Genomic DNA, 26,690 nt, shown 5'->3' on the forward strand with positions numbered 1-26,690 from the left:
ACCAGCTGTAATCTGGGCCCTTCCATGATCTAACATTTTTATACTAAAGGTCACATCAATTATTTGATAGCCTCCAAAAATGAACAGTTTTCAAATACAGTTTGTGAATTCATAAAACTTCCTCATAAAATACTCCAAAAACATGAAGAGCTCCATTCAAGCTCTGTCAATGAAAGATATGTATATATCTATCCACTTTATACCTGTACAGTCAGATAAACTCATTTCATGTTACAAGTCACATGAACATGCAGCACTGACCATTACAAAATTCACTAGAATCCCATGGTAACTTTAAATCCTTAGAATACTTATAAGTCTAATAAATATTGTTTCTCTTATCCAGGAGTGATTTATGATTCAATATTGCCATTTGCTTGTATCATCAGAAACACATGCAATGGTCACGAATTGTATATACACAGAGTTCTGCTTTGGAAATTAGATGACTGATTGTATTTTCATGGGTTTGTTCTCAATGTGTTAATGGATATGTATAAAGTAAGTTTCAGGGAGCATTTCCCTAAGTTCATTAGTCTTAGAAAAGAGGCAAAATGTTCTGCAAAGTCTCACTTAGAGTTAATACAGTAATGTTGTTAGAGGGCTCAATTTTCCTCTCACACCACTGCAAATTAGGAGTAACCCCAGTGAAGTCTCACCAGGTGAGCCATCTGAACCAGGCCCAGAACATTGAAAATGAGCCAAATTCTGTGCTGATATACACCTGGTGCACACCCATTGACTTCACACTGACTGCACTATTTCACAGAACTCGAACCATTGCCTTCACAACATGGTATGTATTGGAGCATTCCTAGAATTCTCCAGGAGCTGGCTGAGGAGATATCTGAGCCATTAGCGATTATCTTGGAAAGCTCATGGAAGACAGGAGAGACTCCAGAGGACTAGAAAAGGGCAAATATAGTGCCCATCTATAAAAAGGGGAATAAGGGAAACCTGGGGAATTACAGACCAGTCAGCTTAATTTCTGTACCCGGAAAGATAATGGAGAAGATAATTAAGCAATCAATTTGCAAACACCTAGAAGAGAATAAGGTGATAAATAGCAGTCAGCGTGGATTTGTCAAGAGCAGGGTAACAAGCCTTGTGGATGTGGGGGGAGCAGTAGATGTGGTAGGTCTTGACTTTACTAAGGCTTTTGATACTGTCTCACATGATGGCCTCATAAACAAACTAGGGAAATACAAAATGGGTGATAACTGGCTGGAAGACCATTTCCAGAGAGAAGTTATCAGTAGCTGATAGTCAAGGGGGGAAGATAGCTCAATGGTTTGAGCATTGGCCTGCTAAACCCTGGGTTGTGAGTTCAGTCCTTGAAGGGACAATTTAGGGATCTAGGGAGAAAAAAAAGTTGGGGATTGGTCCTACTTTGAGCAGGAGGTTAGACTAGATGACCTCCTGAGGTCCCTTCCAACCCTGATATTCTATGATCCTAAGCTGGAAGGACACAACAAGTAGGGTCCTGCAGGGCTCAGGTCTGGTTCTGTTCAATATCTTCATCAATGATTTAGATAATGGCATAGAGAGCACACTTATAAAGTTTGTGGATGATCCCAAGCTGGGAGGAGTTGCAAGTGCTTTTGATGATACGATTAAAATTCAAAATGATCTGGACAAACTGGAGAAATGGTCTGAAGTAAAAAGGATTAAATTCAACAAAGACAAATGCAAAGTACTCCACTTAGGAAGGAACAATCAGTTGCACACACATACAAAATAGGAAATGACTGACTAGGAAGGAGTACTATGGAAAGGGATCTGCGGGTCATAGTGGATCACAAGCTACACGTGAGTCAATAGTGCAACTCTCCTGCAAAAGAAAGCAAACCATCATTCTGGGATGTATTAGCAGGAGTGTTGTAAGCAAGACACAAGTAGTAATTCTTCCACTTTACCCTGTGCTCATAAGGCCTTAACTGTCCAGTTCTGGGTGCCACATTTCAGGAAAGATGTAGACAAAATAGAGAAAGTCCAGAGAAGAGCAACAAAATTATTAAAGGCCTGGAAAACATGACCTATGAGGAAAGATTGAAAAAAACCTGGGTTTGTTTAGTCTGGAGAAGAGACAACTGAGAGAGACATAACAGTTTTCAAGTACATAAAAGGCTGCTACAAGGAAAAGGTAGGAAAATTGTTCTTGTTAATCTTTGAGGATAGGACAAGAAGCAATGTGTTTAAATTGCAGCAAGAGAGGTTTAAGCTGGACATTAGGAAAAACTTCCTAACGGTCAGGGTAGTTAAGCACGGGAATAAATTGCCTAGGAAGGTTGTGGAATCTCCATCATTGGAGATTTTTAAGAGCAGGTTAGACAAACAGCTGTCAGGAATGCTCTAGATAATACTTAGTTCTGCCATGAGTGCAGGGAGATGGACTAGATGACCTCTTGAGGCCCCTTCCAGTCCTATGATTCCATTCCCAAACAATATAATATCAGAGATTTATTTTGTTTTATTTAGGCTCTTCTACCACACCCATCAGGATAGAGCTATGTCACAAATGCTAAAAACATGAGTGACTTCATATACAACAACCCAATTAGCCAAATTCAGGAAAACAGGACTGAAGCAGGTATTACAGGGTCTTAGACTGACTAACCCTATGATCAAATCTGTGCCATCCTACCTGAATGGTGACAATAGGTGTGAGGGCTTCATATTCGATCTTTACAGCTTTAGCAGCTCTTCGGGAATGTTCATGTGTGTCTGCAACCACTCCACCAATGATATGGCCAATACAAGTGACCTATGCATAAAAAGAGATTCCAATACTCACCATAATAAATCACTGAAAGGCTCACATTGATTTCTTTTTGTGCAACATATTTTTTGAGCAAATAATTAAAACCAGCTTCAAGTATAGTGAGAAATATTCTGATTTTATCTACCCTGGTGTAAATCCAGCTTCATGATTTGTTGCCACCAACCTGGGGCTTAAGAGTCACCCAGACAAGAGGAAGTCGGTAAATACTCATATCCCACTGCATGAAAACATGGCACCTTCTATCATTGGTAACAGGATTGGGTGAGTTTGTTGCAGCTGTCTGCAGTTTAAAGAACATTCAGGGGCAGAAACCCTGGCCCCACCAAAGTTAACAGCAAAACTGCCATTGACATCAACAGAGTCAAGATTTCACTCCACATATTGCAGAGAACTTCCCCAGATGTAGTTAACCCCACTATCTCCTAGCCTTTTATATTCCATACAGACAACTTTTTTTAAAAGGATAAGAAACTACATACTGTGTTATCTGCAAAAACAGGTTCATCACGAGCAATCCCAGTGACATTACTCCCAGGAATATCTGTAGCAGAGACGAAACACATAAAACCGGGGACACTCTGGGCTTCAGTTGTATCTATAGAACTGAAGAAGTGAGGAACACAAACAGCAGAGAATTACTATTTTTCTTGTACATGGCACTATAAATTTGCATGGCAAAGATTCTACAGGGCCTGATTTTCTGCCCTGACTCGTTTGCCCTCTGTTCAGTCATTCACAGGTGTGCAGGGCAGGTGTAGAGTGATGCCAGATCAGAATGGTAACACTTTGTACTGCTTTAGCACAGGTGTAAATGGCTACAAAAGGGGCAGGGCAGTGAAGAATCATGCCAATGAAATCCAGGAGTCGGGATGGTCGAACACTCTGGAAGGCTAACTGTCTGGTTGTCGTCAACATTAAGAAATTAGTAGTTCATAAAGGAATATATTTAGATCCTTCTACAATATGCTACTCTGAGAGATAAGCATCTCACTCACATGAATTGTTAACCAATAAGAGAATGCATAAACAAAATATCTTAGTTAATTAGATAAATAGATATACAGAGAGAGAGCTCTTTGTATTGGGTTGCTTGGGGCCATTTTTCAGCTCGCTTGTAAACCATTTACACTTGCCTGTAAGTGTGATTACAATTTAAAATCATGTAAACAGTCTGAAAAAATGGTTGTTTCAGCAACCACTGACAATGACATTTAGCTAAAACTTTTTTTCTGTAGAATTCTGTTTTCAGCTACTGCCAATCAAAGGTGCTTCAGTCATCAATGAACTCTTAGTACACCAACATTTTCCAGACAAATGCATGCTAAGGAGGATGAAAATATCTATTATTATGGTTAATACAGGAAATAACTATTAAATACTCATGTGGTGGTTTTAATATACTGATTTCAAAGTGCTTTCTAAAAGGTATGTACGCACTATTATCTCTGTTTACGGAGGGGAACTGAAGCACAGAGATGTGGAGTGACTTGCCTAAGTTTACACAAGGAACAGAATCCAGGTTGCTTGACTTCCAGTCTGACTCCCAACCACTGCATTAATCTACTTTTCCAGACAATACTGTAATACACATCTTTCAGATAAAACATAACACTGTTTCAGCCTTCTGATCATTGTGGTTCTTAAAAATCTCATGGATCTTTTTGCAAGAGATGGTTTGTGGTTTGATGTGATGGCCTACTAGCCAGTTATATTTTGCCTAACTAAATTCCCCTCCCAGCTGCTATGTCACACTCCAGGTCTGACTAATAGTGCCAGGACTGATCTCTGTATATAGTTTATGAAACCTGGGATTCCTCTGGGACAAAAGGTGCAACATAAACACAATAAACAGGTCTATTTATCAACACTGGGATGCACCCCTCTCTGAGGAGAAACAGGGCCGGTTGTCTGGACGATGCTTGGGTCCTAAGTGTTCATTTATGATTGATGTGCATTTGAATGGATATGAAAGAAAAGGAAAATCCAAAGACAAAAGATTTCATTAAATGTCTTCATTGGTCACCAATAAGGTATTTAGCCAAACATTTGTCTTCAGAAGCTGTATACAGACGTACCATTAAATGTTTGGAAGTGATGGATGGAACAATGACCAAAAAACTCATTGAACAGTTGATTTTTATATAAAGCTTTTCATAAAAACATATTACAAGAGACATTAGAGCTCACTCTGCAGCATTTTGTGATGTCAACGTGTAATTGCCTGGATTATCAATGGAACCATTTGACATAGAAAGGGCTGTGGTTTGTTTGCCCTGACTGAATGATGTATTGTCTTCGGCAAAATAGCTGCAGTATTATCACAGTCTGTTGGTTTAGGTTTTTAAAACTCTCACGCAAATTGAGCCCTAAAGTGGTAGTTTGTGAAAAGCAGTAGCTCATCAGGATGCATAAAAAGAACATCTTACATTGTAAACTGGAGAGTCTGAACAATCACACATGAACTCTCACACAATCAGGAGCTGAAGGCCATTCCATATTTCACTGACCAGTTCATTTTCCTCTATTCAAATATGACCCACAAATGATCTCCAAGCCAGTAATATACAGGCACACACGCACACTTTTGCTAAATGATTATTGCTTGAGACACAGTGGGTTAAATCCTATCCCTGTTGAAGTAAATGGGAGTTCACCCAGTGAATCTATAGGCTGATATGCTTTCCTCCAGATCTGAGTAACTATTCTCCCGGCTCCTCTACAACTTGGAATGACTTTACTGTTTGCAACACATATACAATATGCACAAATAGAGTAGGCAAGGCATCCACCAGAAAATACTGTACACTGTAGGGAAGGATCCAGATTTCTTCAAGGAGGATAAATAAGATGGTCTTCTCCATCTCTAAAGGCCACATCTACGCAATAAGTACAACTGTGTTTTGTAATCAGTTCACAAAATTCTTTGCCCAAGTTACAACATCAGTGATTGAGTTATCACCACACAGGAACTTATTTCCCAACCAGTGGGTCAACCAAGTTTGTGCAGCCATGATTACCACACTGCCTGACATGTATTAGTGCATTCTGGGGAAAATCTGGGGAGCTATCCCATAGTGCCTGAGGAAGGGAAAGAATGCCAAAAGGAAATTCACACAGCAGCAAGTGGGGCAATGCACTCCATGGTGTCCTAGCCCATAGAGAATTAGGAGAAAGAAGAACCAACTAACTCAGTTACACAAAGAGTTAGGGGGTCCAGTCAACACTGCAAAACAAATGTTCTGTCATCATGTGCCAGGCTAAGACACAGGCAGCTGATCATGTGTCAGTGTTGCCATAGTTACAACCCATGCATTAGCCATGCTGTGTCTGGACAAAACATGTCTAGAGCCAACTGTCTTTCTAATTAGTAAGGATGTGTATAATTTGTATAGTGTACAAAGAGCTTTATTCCTATCATTAGAAACTCATTCATCCATTCAATTATCATTCCACTGAGGCATGAGCCTGTCCAGATCAGGTGTGCAGCGTTATGTATTTAAGGTAAAAGATTGAAGAACAGGACAGGGGCACAAAGGAATGCAATCCAGCATTACCAAATGAGTGCTGATGTGCAGCAACCAGTTGCTCCTGCCTAAAAGGTCAGCATGTAGCTAAGCAGGTCCCAACTGAGCATGGAGAATGGTATTTAAATCCATGTACCCTCAGACACACCCATTCAGTGCCCGTCCCTCTCCCCATTTTTACCCTGCACTCTTGAGAATAAAAAAGTGCAAGCGCAAAGGACATGAGACTTCCTTCTGCTTAGTGCAGAGGGCTTTGCCTAGAACTAAACTCACATCCATGCTGGAGCACGGCACTAATTTCACACTCACTGCTGGACACAATGCGTGCATGACCAGGAATGTTTTTTTTCTTTTTTTTAATATTTTCTTCAGGGCACAAACAGCTGCAACTTCCAATGCTAGACAGTTCAACTGCAGCTAATGATACTCAGTTAGCTAGAACTTCCTCGGAGAACATCCTCCAGCCCAACAGGAATGCTGGGTACACAATACAAACACCAGTGCACAAAAAGGGCACTCACATAATTTTGGCATGGGCTTTTGTGCTGGTGACCAGTGTTAAGTAGCGTTCGTTTTCATAGCAAGGTATGTCATCACAATAGACAGCCTCTCCACATGCCTGTTTGGCTGCTGAAAGGTGCACCATGGGCCGTCCCACCATATCTTCCACAGACTGTCCTGCTGGCACTTCCTGTAACAAAACACACACTAGGTATCCTTGCTCCTACCATAGGATACCCAGATGTTGAGGTTGGGGGCAGGCATCTCCTATGACAGTGATGGGGGAAGTAGGAAGTAGTTGGAGTGGGGAAGGGGAAAGTAAATATGGGTGAGTGAGTATGAGAGTGAAAGAGGTCGATGTTGTGGTTGAGAAAGAGATGGGGCAGGGAAATTTGGCTTAAAGACAACTCTAAGCTAAGGAGAAGAGAAGGGTTTGAAGTGTTCTTTGACATGACCCAACAGCTTGAAGGGAGGGCTAGCATGGGACAGTGCAAATTTAAAAGCATCTTCCCCTCTCTTCTGAGCAGAACTGGCCATGAGTGGAGGGTTAATGTTAGCAGGCAGGGGGTGTTTATGGATTATGAAGACAGAGGTAGAAGGGAGCCAGCCCAAGAGGTTTGGGCTGGCACAGTTTTGGGCTGGCACAGTTTTGAATTGAATTTGGAACTGGATGGGTAGCCAGTGAATTTGACAAGGACGGGGGGAACGATGGAGCTGAATGGAAAGAGCTCTCTAGCTGCAGCCTACTGGGAGTCATACACTTAGACAATCAGGTGTCTGGGAAACTAAGGGAGAGAACATCATAGTACTCCAGTAAGGAAGTGCTTAAAGCCTCAATAAAGATCTCAGCTGTGACAGAATCCAGGCAAGGACAAATTCTGGCCATGTTCAGGAGGTGAAATAGAATAGGGGGAGTCTGGAATCACAGAGGAGGCAAGCCTGGACCGTGTGCATATAGCTACTTACTTGGAAGAGTTGGACATTGGCAACAGGATCTTTATGAAACACCTCAGTGGCACTCATGTATTTGGAGGGGACCAACTCATCAAGGTTATTCTGCCAAAGACATGTTAAAAAATGACCATCCCTTTTATCTGTTTTCTGTTTCCCTTTTCTCATGTCTCCCAGGTAGTCTCTGGTCTCTTCCTCTTTTTCATCTAACTTTCATCCCAGACGGTGCAATTTCACATCTAACATGGGATGTAAACCCATCAGTTCAGTGGTGTAATGTGTCCCCTTTACAGGATGGTCCACATTAAGAAGTTAGACAACAGCTACTTTAGCTTAGGCAGTAGAGGCTCATGCTCTTAGCAGAGAAGGTCCAGGGTTCAATCCCCAGTAGGCTCATCCATCTTTGTACAATGCAAGAGGCAATGTTGTCACAGGCCCCTACTGATAGCAACAACCCTGATAACAGTGTGGAGAGAGCAGAAACCTAGGAGCCCACTTGCCTGCTACAGAGCACAGCCCACTGTAGGAGAAGTGAGGGTGGTTGAGCTAGTGGATCTGCTAGGCAGATGCTCTGATCTTTACCGTACACAGAAGAAGCAGCTGCTATTACAACACAGAGCGGCTTGACAGAATGGATTCCTTCTGCACCCTCTCCCCAGCACAGGGGCTGTGCATTGAAAACAGCACTTCTCACTATGTGCTGAGAATCTGCCCACTCTGTCTGGGTTCAGTTCCACCATGCAGTCTTTTATTTAACCCTTTCTATTCCAGCCCCAGCAAGGGGAGAGCAGCACTCACATTCCCATTGGGTGGCTTGTTTAATTTCTGAAGCACTATCAGATAAAATTTAAAGAAGAAACTGAGCGTAAGCGTGCGTCGGAACTCCACCATCCCACCGGGAGCTGAAGGAGACAGGTTCATCTCATCTGCCAACAGGCGGCAGGCTTCCTGCAGCAGATTTTCATTCCACTCTCTGCACAGGAACAAATAAATAAATAACAATAATATAGAGCACTTCCCTAGCACTCTACATTGTCAAAACATTTGCCGGACATTCACTAACTAATCCTTCCAACACCTCAGCATGAAATCTCACAATGACAAATCTCTGTCTCATTTCTCATGCCTTACCCTAGCAGAACTCCCACTGATTTAATTAAAATTAAGAGATGATGCAACTATGCACTGCTCTGCAACTGCATAATTGAGACCATTTCTCCATAGTACCTGCTCTGCTTCTGCTCTCTAAAACACTTCCCTGGTAGCCACCATAGCAATGGTACAATCAACAACATTCCAACAGATTGTTTTTCCATCAGAAGATGCTGATTTGATGAAATTGAAAAGTTCCTCCCGGGGAATGTAATGATTTCATCAGTATTTAGGAATTACAAAATGTTTCATTTCAACTTTGTTTTGATTATATATGATATAAAAGTCCAAATAATAAATTGAAAAGGGAATTTTTGGAATATTTTGTTTCTCTAAAAATTCTGAAATTTCTGCTTTTCATCATGATTCAGGACTAAATAAAATTTGAAAATCTCAGAATTTCTCACAGGACAAGAATTCTACTTTTTGACCAGCTCAGTCAGTGTATTCAAACAAACAGTGGCAGATCTAAAACATGGCTATGGCTTAATGAAATAGCATAAGTGACAGATTCCACAGTTCTTTGAGGGTGCCTTAGTCCTTGCAAGGAGTACTGGAAATCACATGAGATCATGAAGAGGCCTGGGTAAGGTCAGACAAACCCCCAGATCTATGCAGGGTTTTATCCAAACTTCTCACCCTTCTGTCCCTTGTTTTTCACTACCTCTTACACATACCGTTAAGTGAGGTTTCAGAAAATTTGGTCTCCTACTATAAAAAGAACCCTTTAAAATGAACACTGTTGCACTAAGAGGTGCTAAAAAGATCAGATTAGGATTCTCCTACCTGCTGATAAGATCCCGGCAAGTTTTTTCTGCCAGTACGGTTGTGGGAGCCATTCCTCCATAGGTCAGCTTAATCTCCTGGACTCGGTTGCTACCTTCTTGAAACAAGACTCTCATTCCACAGGTCACTATAGCAATGTCATCCTCCCGACGGGAAGCCTGCTTGAAGGCTGAGAAATACTCATCCTAGAGGAAGAGAAAGAATTTGTTTTCAACTTGGGTCACAAGCAGGCCAGCAGAATGTGGACAGCCTAGTAATCTATCCCTGTGACCAGAATACCCAAGAGAATCCCAGATGGAGAGCTGACTTTGCATTCTGAATGAGGAATTATGCTTCAGACAAGACCATTTTTCACATGATTCAAAGCTGGGTGCTGGCCAGCTAAGAAAGATCCGGTCCATCAGCTGTTATAAAGTCACTCACTTTGCCTGGGAAGGTTTGAAAACTGTTAGGGAATATTCTTTTGATACTTATCCTCTCTCTCCTCTAGCCTTGGAAAAAAAATTAATGACTATGGATTTTCACACGCCAGCTATATGAGTAACTGATTTTTTTGGTTCACTGGCCAAATCAAAACATTATTTTTAAAAAAATGTTTTAATTTTTTGGCAAACCAATAAGTTGAAAAAATTGTGTGTGTCTGGAAAAAATGTTTCATGCAAAATTAAACATTTCATTTTGTTTTTGAGAATTTTTACCTTTTAAAAACATGAAATAAAAGTAAAGTGGATTTCTAAATGAAAAGCCATTTCTATCCAAAACAATCAAACCACTTCAACAGCAAACGTCAAAATGAAATGCTTTGATTTTTTTGTGAAATTTTTCATTTTTTTTTTGAGCGAAACAATTTGGCAAATTCAATATGAATTCATTAAATGTTTGGGTCACCACCTCTGCCTTTTTTTTTTTTTGGAGAAAAAAGCTTCAGAGGAAAAATTTCACCCAGCTCTATTTCCCTCTCTCAACAATTCCATCTTTTTCTCATGTTAATTAAATACAGGCCTGATTTAAAAAAAATTAGATCCAAATAACCTCAGACCTAGGGAGTCCTTGAAATTTTAACTCAAATACAGAACTAAATTTCACAGCTGGCTCCCAGCTCTAAAGTGGGTCAGACTAAGAGCATGGATCCAAACACCTCTTAACTTGTTTGTTCAGTTTGTTCTCTGCCAGGGCTTTATCCAGTCTCCAGCAATGGGGCTTCCATCATTCCTTTTACTATTTAAAAAAATCTCAGGCAGTTCTCTTCAGCAGATCCTAGTATCTGGCATGGACTCCCTGTACTGCTCCAACTTATTGCCTCTTCGCCTCATTCCAAAATATTCCTCTTCTTTTCTCCCTTGCTTTCATCTCTTAATTTCTGCCTACTCCTTATACCTAACTGCTCAAAGTTTTTCACCCTGAAAGCCAAATTTTGAGCCAGGCTCCATTTATTAATTAATTCATTAATTAACAAGAACTGCAGGTGGATCAAAGTGTGCACTCAAAAGCCAACATGCATGTGTGTAAAACAGGCAATTACCGAATTGCTGAGCTAAACACAGATTAAGGGAAATCAGCTAAACATCTGGGGCCAGAATCTAAGGCTATGTCTACACTACCACTTATGTTGGCAAATGTTATATCGCTCAGGGGTGTGAATATTCCACACTCGAGTGACATACATTACATTGGCATATAGGCTAGTGTGCACAGCACCATGTAGCGGGAAAGCGTCTACCGCTGCTTGTTGCGGGTGGATTAATTATGCCGAGGGGAGAGCCACTCCAGGAGAGATCTTACAGAGGCACAGCTGCATCAGTACAGCTGTGCCACTGTAAGCTCTCTAGTGTATACATACCTTAGTGTAAATCAGTATAGCTCCAGGGGCACAAGGGAACCCAATCCTGCTTGACTGGGACTGCTGATGTGTGGCTACAACTTACTCCTATCTAAAAGGTCAGCATGCAGCTAAACTTGTCCAAACTGCACACAGAGGTGGCATTTGATGGAATAAGGGAGTTGGTGGGCAAGGGGCTTGCAACTTTGTTCTGCCCAGTGCAGAGGACTTTGCCGAGTACTTGACTCACACCTATGCTGGAGCATAACAGCTGCCTCACATTTGTGCTGTGTACCAGGAGTGCACTAGCAGGAACCTTTTCTTTTTCAGAATATTTTCTTTAGAGCACAAATAGCTGCAACATACAAAGCACACCAGTTCACCTGCAACTAATGATGCTCAATGTGCACAAATAATGCCAGCTTCAACTAGCTGATAGGGAAGGTCTTAGTTCATATTGGACCTAGTCTTTCCCTGCCATGCAGGGTATGAGAAAGTCCCACTGAAATTACTGGTATCCTGTGGTAAGCAAAGAATCAGTCCCTTTATGTCACTCTTTTCAGTGGTTTGCTGTAAAGAGTGTTCAGTGACGGTATGTATGCAAGACACTGAGCAGCAGAAAGTTCTGGTCAGTTAATTATTCCCTGGCAGCAGCAGCCAGAAGTGATCCCTCTATTGTTCGTAATGAGTGCACTCTCTCAAGGGCCTGGTTTTGTGCATTGCGAACTCATTACTTGAAGTGCACAGCTGAAGCTTTCATTTCACATCCTGCATGCATCTTTCCACACATGGCCCTAATTAGTGGGCAGCCAGCAGCTAATATGAGAGCAGCATGTATTGGTGCCCTCCTTGCCAGCACATCTCAGCGCACTTGGCTTGTTACACTACTTAACTATCAGAAAAGAGGTAATGCAGCCTCTGCCCTCACTTTACATTTCAATGAGCTTTCCAGTAATGAAATGACAGTGAGAGGTTGACACTCAGCAAATCTCCTGCAGACTCCATATCTGAGGCTATGTCTTCACTGCCCAAAAGGTGCGATTTTTACAGTGAGATAACTAACACAAGCTAAACAAGGCACCTGCAGCTTGCCCCACCGTGTACCTACGCAAGGTCAACACTATGTTCCCCCAACACACTGCTGACCTTGGCTAGCTATACTATGGTAAAACTACCATGCCTTGTCTCCACTAGGATTTTACAGTGGGTTAGCTAACTTGCATTCGTTATTTGGCAGTAAAAACCCACATCTTTTTGACTCCAAGCAGTGAAGACAAAGAGAGAAGAGGTTTTCCCAGTAGCAGCAGGAGTTACAGATGTAAATCAAATGACCCTTTTCTTTCCCCTCCCCCACGTGTCAGATTGCAGCATCCCCATCTTACATCACATTAACAATGCCAGGTCAATGGACAAAGTGTAATAGCCAATGTTCACATTTTCAGAGACATCAGTGCCACGTCAGCTTCTTTCCCCATCCCACCCACCCCCTCTCCCTCCCATCAATCATCACAAAAGAGGGAGGTCAGTGGAGATGTCCAATAATAACATTACAATTAGAGGACGCTAATTTGAGAAATGAAGGAGGGGCTGGTTGTCACCCTTTGAATTTTCTCCTGCTGGGAAACCAATTTACATCATGAAGCTGAAGATATAGAGCAAAAATCAAGATGAAAAGATCCCAAAATGCAGGTATACAAACTAGAGGGATCAGCATTCACCAATGAAATGCCATCTCCATAGGATAAAACAACAGTATAACAAAACTACAGCAACACTGAACAACAGTGAAGATTGCTGAACACGGGGCTTGAAATCTCTATTTTGTTACACCAACTTTACACGGGTGTGACACCAGTGAAATCAACAGAATTACACCAGTATAAAACTGGTGTAGCATGATGGAAAATTAGATTGTGTTAGCACTGTGTTAAAATTTAGGTTCTGAGGAGGCCAATTGTATGATTCAGTATTGATAATGCTATATAGAGCCTTTTACTTCTGTGTGACTTGTTAAAATTCAAAACAAGCCAGTAGTGAACAGATCTGATCATTGTTCAGTCTAAAGTGAGTTTCATGGCCTCAGTCCAGGTCCCAGCAGAACAAAGTCCACATCGCAAAAACCACCATCCTGACCAGCCCCTCTGTTTACAGTCTCAGCAAATAGCCCAAGGACTGTATGGATAACAGAGATTGCACAACCTTCTTATCCTGAAAGACTAACTTTTCAGCACAGAGTCAAGAAACATCGGTCCATAGATTCCATGGCCAGAAAGGACCATGGTGATCATCTAGTCTGACCTCCTGTATAGCATAGGCCATAGAACTTCCCCAAAACAATTCCTACAGCTTTTAGAAAAGCATTCAATCTTGATTTTAAAATTGTCAGTGATGGAGAATCCACGACAATCCTTGGTAAACTGTTCCAATGGTTAATTACTTTAGAACTGCATGAGGAAGTTTGCAGTTCCACCAGCTTCACTGTGATCCATAGGGAACTTGAATCTGCAGGAATGTTAAACTAGCACCTTCGGACAGATCTAAACTCACCTGGGGGGAAAAAGAGCCCCAAAACACTCAGGTGAAATGTTCTACCGATCTGATTACTTCCTGTGCTAGTTAAAGGCCTGCATTTGGTAGGCTCCTCTCTCTGTTTTCACTTATGTATAGCTGTGCATTTCTCCACAATGCCTGCTTCCCATGTCAGCCCTACTCTTGTGAGGAATGGCTCACAACTTCATTGGTCAACCGATCGATGCTCTGGTACTTTACCTCTCGAGCTGTCATCCTGCTCCTTATGGAGATGGAACTGAACCACAACACCCCATCACAGTGCAAGCAGAATTGTTTTTGACAATTAACTAGCAGTGAAGAGTCCAAAAAACAGCTGTAATGGGGAATGGCTGAGGATAACAAGGCCAGTTTGGGACTTTCTTGGGGAAATATCTTGTTAGACTAGCCAAAACACTGGTAGAAAAGCCTTTCAGCTTCTCCCACTCACAGCTTTACCCACCTCCTATAAAATCACCCAGAAGGATGTTGAGATGTTCATAACACTTAAAATGTATTTTTTTAAATTATATTGTCAGATAGCTTCAGAGAAAAATATTATCAACTATTGCAGTTAAAAATATTCCATTAATTTCCATTGGCTTGTTTTTATCTTCTGTGGAACCACCCACATTTCTTGATAGCCTAAAAGGTTAAGTACATGGAGAAGGTCTGTATGTGTCTGGTGGACAGACACTAGAAGAGACCTAAATAACGTCTGGAGTTCCTCATCTGGTGGCGTATTACCATAGTCAAAATGAATACAAAACACTTGTGATCCAGAGAGGAGCAGCCATTCTAAAAATGACCTTCCTTCTAGCTGACCCTATAGGGGGCTAATTAAGCACATCTCTGCTGGAAGTCCATCTTCAAGGAAAGGTTAGTTTAGATTAGAAGCATTAGACATTTTGGGTCCTCTATAGGGGAACACCAGATCAGCTTTATACAGCCATTAGACTATTGTTAATTCCAGCATCTCACCTTCCTAGAGTAAGGCATCTCAATGGAAAGCAATATCTCCTTAGGCTTTAGTACTGTCTTTCTGTAACCAGTGAAGAACTTTTCATCCATTCTTATAGTCCTTCTGCCCTCTGTAGAACAAGGAAAGGAAAAATAAACATGATTGGGCAAGTGTATCAGGCAAAAATCTCCCATTTCATCGAGGCAAAGAATTATTGTCAGGCATGTAGAGAGGACCTTGCAGTTATATAAACTAAATTTGATCTGATCTCTGTTATTTTTCCTCTTAATTTCTAACTCTTTTTAGCCAAATCCTAAACTATTTCCTCAAGTTCAGCTCAGTCCTTACACAGGCACAACTCCCACTGACTTCCATGGGAGTTTTGCCTGCATAAGGACCAAGTTAAACAGGAAATAAAGATTTGAGGACGTGTCCCTTTGATCATAATTCATTCCAAACACCCAAGTGAATCAGTTTCCAACATCCCAATTAGGGATGTGTGAATAAATAATTTTTCAGTTTGCTGGCAATTCCAAAACATTGGAAAAAAAATCATCTTCCAGAACACAATTTTTTTCAAAATCTTCAGCAAGTCAAAAAGTAAATAATACTAATTAATCATTTTGTTTCAAGTGCAAGCATTTTTTGACTTTTAAATTTTTCAAAAAATTAAAATGGAAGAAAATTTTGACTTTTTTGGAATTTTTTTTTAAGAAGGGAGATTTTGGCTAAAACAATTTGACAAAACTAACACAAATTCCTAATGTTGTTGTAGCTGTGTTGGTCCCAGGATATCAGACCTGAAGAAGAGCTCTGTCTCTTTCACCAACAGAAGTTAGTACAATAAAAGATATTACCTTACCCATCTTGTCACACAAGTTCCCAACACATTACAATGTTAGTGAATCTTTATTCTTTTCCCCAAAACAGTTTTGTTTGAAAAATTTCAGCCAGCACTTATCCCAATGTGCCTTTTTCACCATTCACAAGGGAACATTACAAATCAGCACTTTTTCTTAATTCCCAAAAGGATCCTATTTAATCTAACCCCTTCAATGTCTTCTGAATAGCAAATACCATATATGATCTTTAACATATTTAGTACGATAGTATGAGTCAACAGTGTAGCACTGTTGCAAAAAAATAAAACATCATTCTGGGATGTATTTGCAAGAGTGTTGTAAGCAAGACCCGAGAAGTAATTCTTCCACTCTACTCTGCGCTGATTAGGCCTCAACTGGAGTATTGTGTCCAGTTCTGGGAACAACATTTCAGAAAGAAGTGGACAAATTGAAGAAAGTCCAGAGAAGAGCAACAAAAGTGATTAAATGTCTAGAAAACATGACCTGTGAGGGAAGATTGAAAAAATTGGGTTTGTTTAATCTGGAAAAGAGAACACTGAGAGGGGACATGATAACAGTTTTCAAGTACATAAAAGGTTGTTACAAGGAGAAGGGAGAAAAATTGTTCTTGTTAATCTCTGAGGATACGACAAGAAGCAATGGTCTTAAATTGCAGCAAGCGCAGATTAGGCTGGACATTCAGGAAAACTTCCTGTCAGGGTGGTTAAGCACTGGAATAAATTGTCCAAGGAGGTTGTGGAATCTCCATCACTGGAGATTTTTAAGGGGAGGTTAGCCAAACACCTGTCAGGGATGGTCTAAATAATACTTAGTCCTGCCATGAGTGCACGGGACTGGACTAGATGAACTCTTGAGGTCCTTTCCAGTCCTATGATTCTATGAAAAGTCAGGCAACAACTCTGATCTCAAAGACCCACAGGGATCATAGAGTCATAGAATCGCAGGACTGGAAGGGACCTTGAGAGGTCATCTAATCCAGTCCCCTGCCCAGTCCATGGAACTATGAGAAACATGGACTTCACTCCCACAGTCAACATAATCCCTTTACTTCTTCCTCAGGAATGGACGTTTTCAGTTAATTTTCTGTGTGTGGCAGGGGAGGAGGAAGGGGTGTTAGTCAGATTCCTTTGAACATCTGCCATAACAAAGGCAAAAGGGATTCTTTATTGAGACTGTTGAACTTGTGCTTCTCCCTGGCTCTTTAACACCCAGAAAAACTAAAACAGATCCCTAATGTAACATGCAGGGTTTTTTATCCTATGTTCTGGCCTGAACTAAGCAGTCATAGGAAAGGACTACTGATTACTCTGCATCCCAGACTGTCATTTAAAACTTTGAATAAACTTACCATTTGACACCAAAGTCAATTTGCTGCCACATGCCATAAAGACTGGATTGAGATCGGAAATTGGACTAGCAGTCATTATATTTCCCCCAAGAGCCTGAAATAAAGTAAACCGAACACATGGATTAGAAGACAGCTGGGAAGGTATGTTTAGTGCTACTTCACTATCACTGATTCACATGTAACCCTAGAGCTTGTCTAGATTCAGATTTTATTTGCTACCGTGACAATTTTAGGGCTTTAATTTGGTTCCACTGATGAACACACAAAAGCCACAGAGCCAGGATCAATCCTAAGGCATTTGACTGAAATGGTTTTCAAGGATGGTCCTTACCTGTACATAAAAAATGCCTCATGCTCTAATCATTCATGATAATGGTTCCAAAATGTAAACATTGGAGCCATGATGAAGGGCCTGATCCTGCAAGGTGCAGAGCACCTCCTGAGAAATGCTCAATGGCTTAGTTCTCATTGGCTGTACTGGGAATTGAGGACACTTATAACCTTGCAGCATAAGGCCTCATGTCAGGTTTTTCAGCCCGCTTTAAAAGTGATTTTCTTATTTAACCGGTCTCTGAGCCTCAAAAAACATAGCCCTAGATAACTTGCAAAGCACAGAGGAGATATCTAGTAGGATCATTAGATGCTCTCATTCTCGGTTAGCCCTAAAAGCAGGGCTTGAACTGGGCTTTGCAGAGTTCAGGGAAGATGCACCGTCTAAGCGTCAAGGCAGTATCAGCTTCCACACTCATCACTGAGCAGGATGACCATGTTAGAGCCTCACTGAGGTATGATAGGCCTTTCCAACCCACCTCTGCCCATCTCTCATCTTCCTTACAGAGTCAAAACACTGTGGGCATCGGTAGACTCAAACCAGGAAAAAGCCACGTCAGGTCTGCTTTTCAGCCCCCAAAGAGCACCTGCACCCAGGTACGGCCAGTGTCATTCAAACAGCCCTGTCGTAACACCATTCCAGATAAGCCCCTATTGAGGGCTGTCTTCTGAAGCTGTAACAGAGACTGTAGAAGACGGAGTCTCTTTTGCTTACAGAAGAATTATGAGGTCAATGCTCTGAGGCTTCCTGGTCAGGCTTTTGTTTTAATGACCCTTTGCAGTTTTGAATCCACCCTAAATGTTTCTTTGTTAAATGTCTCCTCATTTCCAGGCTGCTCTAGAGTTTTCCCATTTGTCTGGTAATAGTAATGAATGCAGCAGATTCCTTCTGCTTTTCCTTGGTGAGCTGCCCATGTCATATAGCAGTGGCGCTCAACCTTTCCAGACTACTCTACCCCTTTCAGGTGTCTGATTTGTCTTGCGTACCCCCAAGTTTCACCTCACTTCAAAAGTACTTGCTTACAAAATCAGACAAAAAATATGAAAGAGTCACAGCGCACTATTACTGAAACATTGCTAACGTTTTGATATTACCATATAATTATCAAATAAATCGATTGGAATGTAAATACTGTACTTATGTTTCAGTGTATTTTATAAAGAGCAGTATAAATAAATCATTGTGTGTATGAAATTTTAGTCTGTACTGACTCCACTAGAGCTTTTTATGCAGCCTGTTATAAAACTAGGCAAATATCTATATGAGTTGATGTACCCCATGGAAGACTTTTGAGTACCCCAGGGGTACGTGTACCCCTTGTTGAGAACCACTGTCATATAGCAAACTAAGACAACACAAGGCAAAATAGTCTATAGCCTACACAGGCTTACAGTAGAATTTTATTGGAAAAGAATCCACAAGCAAGGGACATCATGTCTTTCAAATAGGGGCACAATATCTTTCAGATGTCCTAGCATAATAAGAGAAGCACTAGGCATGTGATACCGTCAGGGTCAATTATTCAATCTGAATAATTTCCTCATTTAAGTTTCCTGCCCCTCCCTCCAGCATTAGCTCACTAGCTTTCCTGAGTCACTTACTGCAACGTTTTTGATCTGTGGGCCTGCAAACCACCGCAGCTGTTCTAGTACAGCCTGGAACAATTCCGTTTTGTAGGAAGGAAGCTCAGCCACAGCTTTTTTCAGCACCACTTCTACACAGCTCAGGGTGCAGGCAGCACCAAAGGTAATACCTACAAGAGAGAACAACAGAATTTTTACCAACAGCCAAGGTGTATGTTTCCCAGGAAGATAGTTACACCGGGGCACTTGCAGAGGATGGTGCATGAGGCAATGCATTTTTCCCATAAAAATTTTTTTTCATTCATTCACTAATACCATTTTCCGGTTGAAATTTTTCAACCACTTCTGACCGAACATGCACTAAACCACACAGTTCACCAACAACAGGCACACGCACAAACTGCACCCACCAGTTAGGAACCACCCACAACTATACCAACCACCACTCTTATGCCAGCACTTACTAGGAGACTAAACACATGTGGGAATTGCTCATGAGCTACAGAACCTTTCACTCATAGTTTGTCAGTGTGACATACAAGTTGTTCCTATCTAACGGGAGCTCCTATCTGAGATGAGTCTGATGCTTTTAAATTCCAACTCTCACATAATAAACTAAACACTAAGCCTTATATGAGTTGCTAGGCTCAACAAAGAGGTGAAGAACTGCACTGGACCATGGATACTGAATTACTTCTAGGGTATGTCTACACTGCAACCTAAGCCCATGCCTGAGCCTGGACTCAAGCCTAATCCCCTTGTGACTACACTGCAAAAGTACTAACTCAGGGCTTGGACCCAGGTCTCAGGACCCTGCAGGGCTGGAGGATCCATGCTCAAGTTATGTCGGGACCCAGGGTCCAAACCCTATTGCCCCGCTTGACTAGGATCCTGGAAGTCAGCCAGGAGTATCCCACAATTCCATGGGACAACTTCCTTACTCTTCTTTATCCCAAAAATCTGCCATCCACTCTATTGGAAATGGAAGCCACCCCGCCTTTGCAAGTGGCCGCCGCTAAGGTCAGCATTAACCTATTCTGTTCTGATCACCAATCTGCAAGCACATGATCAGAGAGCCTCCTGGGTTTGCAAAGGAGCACAGATTGATCATGCCTTTTGCAAAGCGAGCTGCTTCCTGCTAATGTGCAGGGTGGGCAATAAAGTTTTCCCACAGTGCACCAAGGTCATAGAGCTAGAGCAGCCATATTTGGGAGTTAGGGGAAGGAGAGGGTGTGGTAGGGACTCTGGGGTATGGTTATTTTGACTTGGGTCTGCACCCTGCAGGGCGGATGCCAGAGCCCTAGATTTGAGCTTGGGTTAGAAAAGTCTTAAGATAGGGTTAATATACAACATAGATGCTCCAGTCCAAGGTTCCCTAACATGGGTCATCTGATTCAAGTCCCACTAACCCTGTGCTTAAATTTCAGCATAGACATATCCCTAGAGGTTGAGTCATACCGGCAGGGCAAAGTGTATAGGAAGTTTGCCCTGCTTCTGCCAGCCAGATAAGCTCAGGACTTCATTCATATGGGCTACCAAACCACTGCCTTATAAGCACAATTTTTTAAAACGAAAGATTATGGTCATTTGCAAATTATTTGCTAATATGCAAATTACCCCATTAATTTGCATAAACCATCTCACATGGAACTGCTATGAAATTTCTAATATTTTTTTCCAGTAATGACCATTTCTGGCCCTTACTACTATGTGTTTCCAGATCTTTACAACATCTGGGCACTGTGAAACCTTCGTATTGAAATTTAACTCAGATCTGACTTCCCCCTCATCTACTCCCAGTAAAGGGGAAACCATTCAATTAGTTAATCTCAGAATAATGATGAGCAGCCAATGCGTGCTTCCCTTACTCATGTAACTTGTCCTATTGATTTCAGTGGGACTCCTAGCATGAATAAGCTGAACTGATCTGGCCTCAGAAAAGGTGATGGGAATAAAAGAAAGGGGCCCTTCATCCTAATCAAAGCAGTTCTACTAGTTTCTCTGTTTTTGGGGTGGTGTCCCCAGCCCCTCCCTTGTACCTTTCCCAAAGACCACATTGACTGTGTAGCCTTATGAATACTCATTACCTACCCTCCTTTGTGTGCTGAACAAAGGTCATTTCAGGGATCCAAGCTGGTGCTATTATCACTGGATACAGCATGTTCTTTAACCTCATCTCAATACCTCAAAGAAAAACAAGACTCCCTGAGTTAGACACTTCTCAGGGAAAAGGCAGCATTATTGTGTAACAAAGATCAGTGAACTCCAGTAACCACATCCTATTCCGGTTATGTAACGGCTTAAAGAGTTCCCGAAGAAGGGCCACATTTATCACTGGCCAATGGTGGCATTTGTGTAATGACATTTCAGGGCTAGAACCCATGAGATGTCTCTTCAATCTGCAATATCCACCAACCTCTTCCCCTGTGAAGGAGCACCCGCACTGCATGTGGACATTACTGACTCATTGCTACCATCGTGTTAGGCTGAACAGCACTTAACCGGGAAAATCGGATTAGATAGCAGGAGGGGAATTGTTCATGAAATCAGACTGGCTTTGCAAATCTCTCTCTCCCTCTCCACCCGCTGCCAAAAAAAAAAAAAAGGTTGAGAGCACTGCAAACCCTCACTCCTAAGAGGTTTGCCAAGTCCCTGGACAACTTCAGACAAACAGGCAGAAAGTTTCAGGACTGGATTCACCCAAGTACATTTTCAGTGTCTCTCTTCCCTTCCTGCAAAAATCAGAGCAATCTGTTGTGTATCTGTGTGCCTCTTCTTGTCAACAACCCATTAATAACTGGCACCAAGTTAGAACGAAAGGCCCACCAATCTGAATTAGCACTTATTTAGCTTGCTCCCACAAACAGAACACAAGGATGTTCATGAGACTGATCCATGTGGGAAGAAGTAAAATCCTCCCCGACATGCCCTCCAGAAACCACTCCCACAGGGGTTTAACTCGGGCTGCTTTAAGGAAGTCCAAACTGGTTTTGCATTGTGCTTGGGAAAACCCTTCTGTAGATAACTTTAGCAACTGCTCAAACTGAGCCTCAGCTCTTCCTCTTACCAACTTCTGTGTTCCCTACAACAAGCTTAGCATCAGGGTACTGGGCCTTGAGTGCCAGCAGCTCCTTGAGTGTCGTGGGCCGTATCCACATCACACGCTCGCCTTTGAAGCACAGCTTTTCCTGGGGTTTGTCTTTCTGTGTCTGAGAAAATAAAATGGGACAGACTCAGATCGTGAAATGCTTTCATCAAGAATCCCTGCCCCGGCTTTGTTTTTGCCAATTCTCCTTATCGCGTGACTGCTGCTTATTAGGAAGAGGAAACTAGATAGGAGTCAGCCCAAATTGCTGCCCTCCAGTAACACGGGAACTTCTTACAAATGAAACAGAGGGAGCTGATGTTGGCATAAACAAACTCATGAAGGGAGCACCAGCGTACTGGCTAATGTTAGGTTGGGTCAGGGGGAGCTGCCAGCAGCCGTAGAACTAACAATTGAGTTTTAAGGGTGATTTGTTAAATGTATAGGAGGTGGAGAACACACCCACCTGGTGGACCCAACCCTGGGCTATGATGGTGCAATCAGTGTGCAGGGCATCTGCTGGTAGAAAGTCTGCCCAGCGTGGGATTGCAGGGACACAAGCCTTCATAATTGTTCCTTCATAGGGAGGTTGGGGATGATCAGAGAGGAAGCCAGAGCAGCTCTGAAAGTGAGTAGTGCCGACTGGAAATGGCCTGGCCTGGGCAGCTGGGGGATGCACTGATTCAGCTTATCCTGTGTATCCCATGGAAAGCCTCTGCTGGCAGGGCTCTTATGTGAAAGACTGGAATGCTAATGCCTGCTCTGGGTCAGCAAATGTGTCTTATTTTATTGGTGCCTGTCGTTTACACCGTAAGCTCCTTGGGGCAAGAGCCACATGGGTCACTCAACCCCCGTGTGAGAGAAACAGACCAATGAGCTGCATTCACTGCTGCATGAATGCACCTACCAGCAACTCTGGAGGGAAGATAGGCTCCTGGGTGGGATCCAAAGGCTGGAACTCAGCTGGGTTGAACAAGATGGAGGACACCATTGCCTGTTAAACAAAGCAAAGTGCTGTTAGAGAAATTTTTTTTCTCAAAACAAGAGGACTTAACTACGTCTACTTGTAACTGTGGTTCATATTTCCTTTCTGATACAATGCTTTTCATTATTTTATTAAATGATGAACAGTATAACTAATAGAGTGGAATTACACAGATGAATTAAACAATGGCCCAGAACTTGAACTCCCCACTTATATTTATTTGTCTTTAGCAGGAGTTTGCCTGGCTAAACACACAGGGTTTTATTCCAGTCTCACTTATAGCAAAGTTAGACTGGGGTAATTGAATGGACTCAGTGGTAGATTTGCCTGAGCACGGATCAAATAAAAGCAAAGTGAGGCCTTGTTGGTTTAAAGAAATCTGTCAGGGTGTGAAAAATCCACAATCTGAGCAGTGTTGTTAAGATGACCTGAGTCCCTGTGTAGACAGTGCTAGGTCAACAGAAAAATTCTCTTCAAAAATCAAATTCAACTTAGCTACCATCTCTCAGGGAGGTGGATTACATATGCTGAAGGGAGAGCCCTCCCGTTGGCATAGGTAGTGTCTACACTGAAGTGTCACAGCAGTGCTGCTATAGCATTTTACCGGTGCTTTGCCTCAATAAGCTCAGAGTAAAGATTCAGGCTTTGGCACGTACAAAATAAAAGTTGAATTACAAAACTCTAACAAAGGATAGTGAAAAGAAAGAAGAGGAGAAAAAATAAAGGCGTGGCAAGGCCTTACTGCATTGTCTTTTTTCTCGTTCATGCAGCAACCCGAGTCCTTGACTCTTCTACCACAACAGCCTCCATCCTTTCCAGTCATACAGCAGCCTGGGCCATTGATTCCTTTCCCACAGGAACTCCAGTCCTAGATGGGCAAAAAATTGCTTAGAGAAAAACCTGTAGATTTCAAGCAAGCTAAATAGGTTTCATCTACTTGCAAAAGCAATTGTTCATCCATTTATAATTTCTATCACAGAAACAGAGAAATTGGAAATGGAAGATGCCAAATAATTAGGTTTCTCCCTTACAGCGGGTTTGAATGGCCCCTTACAGCATATTCTCTGCCATTTAGTTTTCAACAACCGAAGTAGTGGAGCTTCCACCATCTCCTTTCGGAGATTGCTCCAGTGTCTAAGGGGTTTCACAATTACCTATATTTTCCTCTCTTTAATTTCATCCATTACACAGAATAAAATACACGTGCACCATGCTAAATTGTTGCTTTATATCTTGGTGTTCGCTACCCATCTGAGGTACATCCATAATACCAATCAGTGTAGTATCTAGATGCTCCATTTCTCCATACAACCCCCGGAGGAGACTTTTTTAAAAATAAGATTAAAAAGTGTATGACTGTGCTTAATGCTCCACCCCAGGTGGGTAGTGGGTGCAGGGAGGGGTATACTCAGCGCTGACATTTCAGCTTAACACCATTGTCATTTTAGTTTTGCAGTTCAACTCTCATAAAAGTAATTGCCCAACTGGGCTCTACAGTCATGCACCCTAATCAGGCACCGTAGTTAGGCACCTTTCTATACCTGCACATACCCGGGTGATCTGGGAGCTGCTCTGTTTTGTGGGATGCTGTATTTTTAAGAGCCTTAGCAAAAGCACTGTAAAAAGAGGCCTGCTTACAGGCGACCTGACCCACCTCACTGAACGCTCTAGTTATTGAAGGGAGCTAACCTGAGCAACTGCTGTTAATGAGTAGGCCTTGTCATGTTATCAATATGTAACACATGTACTGACAGGAGTCAGGGCTGTGTTTAGGATTTGGTTGGGGAGTTAGGGGGCGTTGGTTGGCAAATGTATTTCCTTTTTCTCCCAGCCCAACAGTGTATTTTATCAACAGATGAGCAAGTCAGCCTGTTGAATGCCTTCCAGAAATTGGCAATGTTATCTGAGGCCACTTACTTTAGCAAATGTCCTGTACCCCTGCAGAATGGGTCTGTATCCTGTACAGCGACACAAGTTTCCTGCATGGCCAGTGCAAAAGGGAGAAAGGTTATGAGTCATTCAGTCAAGAATTTCTGTGCACACATTGGAGGCTGATTCTGTGGGGGTTTCCCCAGCTCAGCATTAGACAGAGCTGATCAAAAAATGGGAGGAAATGAAATTTTGGGACTATTTCTGCACAAAATCCACCACTTTATTTTTTATGTAGAAATTCAAAATCGCAATGAAAATTTTCTCTGACATTTCAAAAATTTCAACTATCCCTATTTAGCATTCAGCTGCCTTGACTGCACGTGTTTAATCTCAACATGGCAGTTACCTAATGTCTGGAGCAAGAGAAAGCTCATTTCTCTCCTACTGCTGACCTCTCTTCAGCAGGCGTGGCCACTGTAGTGCCGGTCCCAACTCCATGACTCAGCATGAGCCCAATCCCAGCCCCCGCATTAAAGCAGAAAAGAGATTTCTGTAACCTATACAAGAGGAGAATTGGGATAATGGAGTTTTGCTCCTCCTCCCAACCCAGGGTACACCCCTATATGTGGGGGTGGTGGTTGGTGCAGAAGCTATCTCTGCCATCTCCATTGGCTCTACGTCAGCAAGGAGTTTCCCCCACCCACCATAAGGTGATTTATTTAGTTTGTAAGCTCCTTAGGGCAGAGACCACCCTTTTGTTCTGTGTTTGCACAGCACCTAGCACATGGGCTCTGGCATATGACTGGGGCTCCTATGCACTGTGGTAATGCAGATAATTCACAACAACAATGGGAATTCTCCTCTATTTCCAGCCAGAATCTGTTCACTTCACACTTCTGAGCAATGTAATGTGAACAGCCAGGGCCGGCTCCAGGGGTTTTGACACCCCAAGCAGCCAAAAAAAAAAAGCCACGATCGCGATCTGCAGCAATTCAGTGGGAGGTCCTTTGCTCCGAGCGGGAGTGAGCGACCCTCTGCCGAATTGCCACCGAATACCTGAAAGTGCCGCCCCACTCAGGAGTGGCCACCCCAAGCACCTGCTTGATAAGCTGGTGCCTAGAGCCGGCCCTGTGAAAAGCTCATTCTGGACAATCTGGGTCTTACTTTGATAGTAACTGGCCAGTTTTAAAGCAATCAGATTAGGTGCACTCTGTCCCACTTGGGGAGGGAAATGTAGCCCCCCAAAAAGCACAAGATGCATGCCTGAAAGTCTGTTCTGGAATAGGCATTACCTTGAAAATTCTCTTCAATCTCCTCCATGTTTGGTTGCGGTCTGTTGCGAAGTAATGCATACATGGACATGACAATGCCAGGAGTGCAAAAGCCACACTGGGATCCATGGCTTTTTGCTATTCTCTCCTAAGAGGAAAAAGTGACCAAAACACAAACAGCTCTTGTTAGCAGCACTACACTGATTTCCTGACCTCATTAGCCAGCACTTCCTCACGTCTCTGGGCTGATCCTCCCAAAGGAGTTAGGGTTTGTCTACACTTACTGGGGGGTTGACGCACAGCAATCGATGTATCAGCAGTCGATTTAG

The 26,690-nt window shown here is 42.3% G+C and overlaps 1 protein-coding gene across 1 annotated transcript in view; it reads right to left on the reverse strand.

The window, feature by feature from the left end:
* The window catches only part of XDH (xanthine dehydrogenase), an 81,958-nt gene that overhangs the window by 29,731 nt on the left and 25,537 nt on the right, over positions 1-26,690 (reverse strand). Inside the window, exons 5-19 of the mRNA XM_030557368.1 lie at positions 26,383-26,509; positions 25,136-25,197; positions 23,961-24,086; positions 23,141-23,227; positions 22,216-22,357; positions 21,240-21,332; positions 19,167-19,318; positions 17,235-17,328; positions 15,044-15,153; positions 9,697-9,881; positions 8,557-8,731; positions 7,774-7,863; positions 6,828-6,997; positions 3,262-3,385; positions 2,645-2,764 (exon numbers count right to left, since the gene is read on the reverse strand). Of these exons, the coding sequence (XP_030413228.1) occupies positions 2,645-2,764; positions 3,262-3,385; positions 6,828-6,997; positions 7,774-7,863; positions 8,557-8,731; positions 9,697-9,881; positions 15,044-15,153; positions 17,235-17,328; positions 19,167-19,318; positions 21,240-21,332; positions 22,216-22,357; positions 23,141-23,227; positions 23,961-24,086; positions 25,136-25,197; positions 26,383-26,509 (1,857 nt within the window). The remainder of the gene's footprint in view (positions 1-2,644; positions 2,765-3,261; positions 3,386-6,827; positions 6,998-7,773; positions 7,864-8,556; positions 8,732-9,696; positions 9,882-15,043; positions 15,154-17,234; positions 17,329-19,166; positions 19,319-21,239; positions 21,333-22,215; positions 22,358-23,140; positions 23,228-23,960; positions 24,087-25,135; positions 25,198-26,382; positions 26,510-26,690) is intronic.

The sequence above is a fragment of the Gopherus evgoodei genome, chromosome 3 (assembly GCF_007399415.2).
Source record: "Gopherus evgoodei ecotype Sinaloan lineage chromosome 3, rGopEvg1_v1.p, whole genome shotgun sequence".
Lineage (NCBI taxonomy): Eukaryota > Metazoa > Chordata > Testudines > Testudinidae > Gopherus > Gopherus evgoodei.